The sequence below is a fragment of the Centruroides sculpturatus genome, unplaced genomic scaffold (assembly GCF_000671375.1).
Source record: "Centruroides sculpturatus isolate CEXI.00-Female unplaced genomic scaffold, Cexi_2.0 scaffold1320, whole genome shotgun sequence".
Classification (NCBI taxonomy): Eukaryota; Metazoa; Arthropoda; class Arachnida; order Scorpiones; family Buthidae; genus Centruroides; species Centruroides sculpturatus.
The window spans coordinates 6,601-13,975 of record NW_019385657.1 but is presented as its reverse complement, the minus strand read 5'-3'; the positions used below and the strand labels follow the sequence as shown (position 1 = coordinate 13,975).

At 28.0% G+C, this 7,375-nt stretch overlaps 1 protein-coding gene across 1 annotated transcript in view; it reads left to right on the top strand.

Moving 5' to 3' along the window:
• LOC111640927 (ribosomal protein S6 kinase beta-1-like) overlaps positions 1-6,886 on the top strand; it is a 71,030-nt gene extending 64,144 nt beyond the window's left edge. Inside the window, exons 11-14 of the mRNA XM_023387016.1 lie at positions 1,157-1,222; positions 1,298-1,438; positions 1,506-1,613; positions 6,745-6,886. Of these exons, the coding sequence (XP_023242784.1) occupies positions 1,157-1,222; positions 1,298-1,438; positions 1,506-1,613; positions 6,745-6,855 (426 nt within the window). The 3' untranslated portion in view covers positions 6,856-6,886. The remainder of the gene's footprint in view (positions 1-1,156; positions 1,223-1,297; positions 1,439-1,505; positions 1,614-6,744) is intronic.
• The last annotated feature ends 489 nt before the right edge of the window (positions 6,887-7,375 follow it).

The following is a 7,375-nucleotide window of genomic DNA, read 5'->3' as shown; positions in this document are numbered from 1 at the left end:
GGATCTGTGGTCGATCAAAACTTGGCAGCTCCATCGTGATAACGCATCCGCCCATTCTGCGCATCTGATTCGGGCTTTCGTCGCCAAACACAATACTCCTGTGGTTCGTCACGCTCCGTATTCTCTCCACATGGCTCCGTGTGACCTTTGGCTATTTCTCAAGCTGAAAATGCCGCTAAAAGGAACCCAAATTTAGTCGAGAGAAGACATCGTGCGAAATGCGACGGACCGGCTGATAACCATTCCAAAAGATGCGTTCCAGCAGTGTTTCCAGCAATGGCAGAAACGCTGGGAGAAGTGTATACATTACCAAGGAGACTACTTTGAAGGGGATTAGGGTTTTGTTCCTCAAAGTCAATAAATTTATTTTTGCCGACCAAAGGTCCGATACTTTTTGAACAGACCTTGTATCACATTTTTTTAGAGATATATTTCCACTATAACAACTGTAACAAAAACAAAAAGCTCTAAATTGATTTAAAAAAAAAACAAACTACCTAAATACAATGAAACTTCATGAAACATTAGAAAAAATTTTTGTAATCTATGATATAACTCTTTAAGCTCTTGAAAACTCTCTCTTTCAATGTTCAAGAATCTAAATTGTTTTTACCCCTTAGACTACAAAGGAAACTTGTATAGCAAAACCAGTCAGACAACTGTTCTATTGGCCAATTTCATTTTTAACAGCTAAGGCCAATTTTGGTAAATTTTGTGTTTAACAAGTTAACTATGCATACTACACAGAGAAGAAGAAATTAGCATTACTGCATCAAATTTGGAATGTTGGTATTTGCTATTTGTGAATGAATATGTGCTGCTATTTTTGAAGTCATTTTTTGGTAATTGGAGGGATTTGACACAAGAATGAATCTCATTTTCATTTTTCTTGGAAACAACCAATAGCTCTTGAAACATCATTTGTTTCATGCATGGATTAGAAGGTTTTCCCTTGTTAGGCCCAGGGGGAAAAGAATGAACTTTTTCTTCAAGATTGATCTAGAAATAAGTGAATGCTCGTTAGACATTGATGGCTTTTAATATATGGATTATTAGTGTATTAAATAAATTTTTATTTAATATTAGAATAAATAGAAATTATAATAAGTTAAATTTACTTTTTTGTGAAGTTACAATAAAATTTATTTATATATAGATTCTTAAATGTAAACTTAATCTGCCACCCTACTTAACTCCAGATGCAAGAGATCTTATTAGAAAGGTATGTTTGAATAATTTTATATTTGTATTGATTAGAAAGTTTACACAAATAAGTTTATTTATAAAAATTTTATAGTTGCTCAAAAGACAAGTTAATGTAAGGTTAGGTAGTAGCCCAGAAAATGGCCAAGCAATCAAATGTCATCCATTCTTCAAACATGTCAATTGGGATGATGTTCTTGCCAGGCGTGTAGAACCTCCTATCAAACCACAATTGGTAAAATTTTTGACTCTGCTATGCATTGTATTTTATGAACATTCAATAATTCAAATTTATTATTTAGTCTGGTGAAGATGATGTGTCTCAATTTGATACAAAATTTACTAAACAACCTGCAGTTGATAGTCCTGATGATTCTCATTTGAGTGAGAGTGCCAATCAAGTGTTTGTAGTAAGTTGAATCTTTCCATTTTATTATAAATTAACCGAAACTTTTATTAGTTTATTGTAATTTAAACCAGATTACTAATTATTATTATTATTAATCTACAATTATTTTTCTTTGGGATGTTTTATTTTATATTAATTTTTTCTCACTAGCTTATTTCTCCATTTAAAGTGAAAACTAAAATATTTAACTTTCTTTTGTGATAGAAGATTTAGACTTTTGGAATTATTCTATATTTTCTTCCATGTTTTGTTACTTCTGATAGTAGCAAAGAAATCCATTTGTGTATTATTTCATGTATGTTGCTAATCAAATGTACAGTTGTAAAAAGATTATGGAAAAATAGCATTAATACCTACCATAATATGCGATAGCTATTATTTATATTATCATGCACTCGCATATTTATGTGATTTTATATTTTACACAGAATGAAACAGCTGTCATTTTAAAAATTGAATCAAACCAGTCACAGAAATCAAATCTTTCTTAAAACTCAGAATATATTTTGTCTCCTGATGGAGTCAATCGTTAAAGAAGATACTGCGCAAATTGCTGCCTTGTTTGATATTTATTGGTGCTAAGTTGAATGGCAAGTAAATGCCCTTTAGTATTATGCATAAATAATTAAAAAAAATATCTAAATATCTTTTCTGTGTAGTTTCTATATAATAAAATGATGGTAATATAAAAATATGCACCTAAACATCAGAAGAAATGGAAAGCCTTTATCTGAGCAGTTAAATGAAAGTAAATTAATGGTTATGTAGAAAAATTGTGTATGTGTGTGTGTATATATATATAATATTTTGGAGAAATATTTTAATAGTGTTATTTTTGTTTATTAAAACATTTGTATTTCTTAATGTTATGTCAGTTTTAGGCAGTAAAAATATTTACATAATGAGTAAGATAAAATTTTGTTAAATTTTGATCTAATAGAAAAATTTTCATTTTAGTGTTTGATTTTGATATTTTTCATCAGACATTTTAAAATTTAATGTGATAATATATATATATACATTGTACATTCCAAACTATTATAAGATTTATAGTAAAATTTCAAAATAGATTGTTGCCTTTCTACATTAGTATCAGATTAACTTTTATGCTGTTTATTGCTTTATATATATAAAAATATTGTATTGAATTAATGTAATAATGAAGAGAATGTTATGATATAATGTTATTTAAACTGTGCAATACAATGCAATACAACTAATGCATGTGTATTTTATTAATAAGGTGCTTATACATTTTGCTGGTTGTACTGATGGCGATATTTGTACAGTGCCTATTGAGATGATTTCATTATGAGAATGCAAAGAAAAGTCACTTTAGATTGAATGAGAGAAAACAAAACAATCAGTAAATGAAAATTATAATCAATGTCATTCCTAGATTGATGATTCATGTTTTGTTTGGAACTAGATTTAATATTAAAAATTTGATTTTAAAAAATGCAGCTGAGTCATTTGTCAGCCAGACATTTTATTTTGTCATCTAATATGATTGAAAACATGCAATATAGAAATTGAGTGCCAGACTATGGTTTGAAGGCAAACTAGTCTGATAAATCAGCATGGACCAAACTAGTATTAATATTTTATTCAAATGTTTACAGTTTATTGTTTTTCATAAAAGGTGTGATAGATAAACATAATAGTTTTTGTTTATTAATCAATTTTTAGCCCAGAAATTTTTGTGGAGCATGTATTCTCCAGCCAACATTAATAATTTGATCAAAATGTACTTCCAGAGTATATTGTATATAAAAGAAAAATTATACTAAGATGAAATAGCCTTCTCATGATTATCAGTCATTNCTCCTAGTCCTGCTATATCTATTAGGTTGAGTTTGGTCAACCTAATGATACAATGATAGGCTCTTCTCATTGAGAATTCTTGGATACCTTTAGCCATAACTTCTTCCATACTTCATTCGTGCATTTATCAGTTAATTCTTGCCAAGCAAAGTTACTATTTCCTATGATATTCATGATGATATATTTTTTCCAAAATTGCACCAAACAAACATAGATTTAAAGAAAGTACACCTTTTTGCTACCTTTTGCTGATTGATTTGTGTTTGCAAATAATTGTATTATATATGAATCAATGAAATGCCACAATAGTTTAAATCAGTGTAAATTTTGAGCTTTTTTCTAGGCTTTGAGCAGACTGTGTTAAGCAGGGTCTTACTGTATATCATTTCACAATTCAATAAATTGAAAGTAGATGTTACATTTTTCAGTGTATTGTGTCTCATCATAAACTTTATTTGAATTACCCAAATATGTAATTTTTATGCATTGTGGTTAGTATGTGCACTTTGGTTTAAAGGTGGTAGTGCCTCAAACTATCAAGACTTTATTGTAAAAGCATTTTTATCATCCATACACAGTATATGAGATATGGTATTATTATATTTTATATTTTATTTTGTTGTTGCTTGCAGTGACAGATCCAGAAGAAATCAAAAGAGGGGTAACTCAAAATTTAAAGTATTTGAATAATTATAAGTATTTTTTATTAACCTCTGCAAGATGATTGCATTGTGGATTGCCCAATAAATCATGTTTGCCATTGTAAATATTTTTGAAAATGGGTGTATGAAAAAAGCTTGCATGAAAATTATGCACGGAAAAAAATCCCATTGTCGTGTGTAAAAAGAAAAGTGCGCACACAGAAAAATAATCACATATAATAATTTTCACATAAAAGTAATGTATGTGTAATTTCAAATACCATAGATATTTATAATTGTACATAACCACTCATCCCCCATTTATGAGAATGAATAGTTATTACCATTATATTAAATTGTTATCAATATCTTATGATTAAAATATTTCATATTTATATGCAACAATATACATTGTGATTTTGTTAAGTATAGTTAAATAATAATTTTTTTAATGCTATAAATGCATTAATTCATTTCTATACAAAAGTGGACTGTATATGAAGAGGACTGTAATGTTTTAATGAGTGTAATTGTTTGTAAAGAATTCAGGAAATAAAAGTGAACAGTTTTTTATCTACAAAACTTTATTAGAAGGAAAAACAACAATGATATAAGCAAAATATTCTCAAAAGAAAATAATTTTAAATGTTGGGACCTATTAAATTAAACATTAAATAAATAAATATAATTAAATTAAATACTTTAAATTTATATATCAGCCTTTTTAATGTTGGTCTGAAATAAAGACAAAGACATTTTTTTTTAAATTATTGTTCGTAGGGAATACAATACAATTCCCAACTTATTTTTATTGTGTTTCACTTTAATAAAAAATGTTGGCACCCTGACAATTTTTAATGATCATAGGTAAAACAGTAAATAGAAACACCAAAGACAATTTATTGAAGAAGAAAAACAGATTAGTAATAGAAAGCAAATATTATTACTTAATTCAAACTGATAATTAATGTGATGGATAAAATTTATTTTCTTTCAATATTTTAAATAGCTTTAGTGCCTGGATTTGTACCTTTGTTGGTATCTGCCTTTTCAGTCTCCTTGTAACTATAAACATTTGAAGTATTTGCTACATTTTTCTTCAAATCTCCTTCTCATGGCCAACACTCCATGATATTTTAATTTTGGATATACACAATACTAAAAGCACTATAAATTTATATGATTCCCAATATATTGTTATGTGAAAAAAATATCACAAAACAAATGCAGTGCAAAACTAATAATCTTTGACTGATATGCCTGCTTGTATGATGTACCATTGCACTCCAACATACTACAGATGATGAGACATTAATTAATTAACCCCTTCACTAGCATCTGACATGAGTGTTCCATCATTAGTATCAAAGTATGTATAGTTTTGGATTTGTTTTCAACTTAACCCAGTCAGATTGCCAGTCAGATGTCCAATGGTACTCCATTGGACATCTGACTGGCTTCTCCCATTATTAGATTAAATAGGCTTGCACTGCAGATATCAATGAATAAATAATAATACAGTTGTTAAATTACTTTATCATATTTAACAACTGTATTATTATATGTTAGATACTTTTTAAGGTTATAAGGTTATTTTTTAAAATGATTTTCTAGCTTTGGTTTAAATTTTGCCATTTTTATGGTTTTACCTTGTCAAACATTATATCAAGATTTTAGTTCATTTTGTTACAGATAAATTGGTCCTCACTATTTATAAAGCTATAAATAACTCTAGCACATGTATAGGATGTCATAAGAGGACTTGATCCAAGACTAGAACCATTACACTTCATGTCCCAAATATGCATTGGCACATTCATACATCAATAGACTCATCAGATTTTATTGGCAGAATGGATTCTGCCAATAAAGTCTGATGAGTCTATTGTATTTCACAGGACCCTAGGGTCCTGTGAAATACAATTTGGGAACCCCTAATATACAGAAAATAAAAGTAAACAGTTTTTGTTATTTATAAATTAAAATTCAGAGTAAATTATATATAGACTGTCTAATATACCCAGCTTTTTAACATCATATGGCCTAAAATTCTTCAAATACTTATTATTTATTTATTTCATTATTAAAACATTAAATCTATAACATAACATTTAAAATTATTAATATACTTTAACAATACAAAATTGACTTATTTTAATTTTTCTTTATCTGTATTTTAATAAATATATTTGATAGACTAAGTGACCACAACAAAGGACTACCTAACACTAAGAATAAAAATGACAGTTATTTAATAATAATAATAAATTTATCTATAATGAGAGAGGAGAACTGTAGAGAGCAATGACAAATGAACTGTGCTGAGAAACAACTGACAATGAATGGTCACAGTCACCATCCCACACACAAAGAGAGATGATCAGAACTTTCAATTTATTATAGCTTCCTTTAAAAACAAATAATTTTTTTATGCCAATAAGAATACATCATCTCTGAACTTCAAATCGAGTATGACATAACTTAGATGTGATAAATTGTTTTATTTTCTGTATGATTTCATATTTCTATTTGATCTCTAAATTTTATATATGCATAAAAGTTATGTTTGAGTTCTAGTTTAATTTCAGTTTTAAAATATATGCTAATGTATTTAATATATTATGTAGATAAATAATAATGAATGACTTATTAATGTTTTTGATATAGGGTTTTACATATGTGGCTCCATCTGTTTTAGAAGAGTTACCTCGACCTTTAATTCTTAGAGCAAGATCACCAAGGAAATTTTCTCATAGCCCACGCTGGCCTTTCAGGTAATTGGTTTATTATTTCTTTATATACAGTGTAACCAGTGGTGATATTCGAAATATTTAACAAAGGGTTTGCAAACAGAAAATTTTTCCTTAACAATTTTTTTTTTCGCTCAAATGGTGCATTAGCAACATTAGCTCAAAAACTGACCTTAAGATACCCATATAAATAAAAAAGATGCATTCACAAAATTAAGTCAGTTAAAATTTAATATTGTGTATGCCAGAACTATATTTTTTTATAAATAATAAAAAAAAATAATAACATATTTTAATATTTTTCATTCAAAATATTTTATAAACATAAAAATTGGTTTTTTTTTAATTAGAAAAAGTCATAGGGAAAGCAGTTAAACAAGAAAAACTTTTCTAAATCATTTATTTTATCGTTAGGTATTATTATAATAATAGACAGATGTCATCGTCTCTCGAAATACAATATCTTTTTTATTTCGCTGTCGATAGCCCGACACGTGTTCCGCAGCCATCTTGTATTTTCTCGCGCGCGTGGGATTGTGGGATCTCTC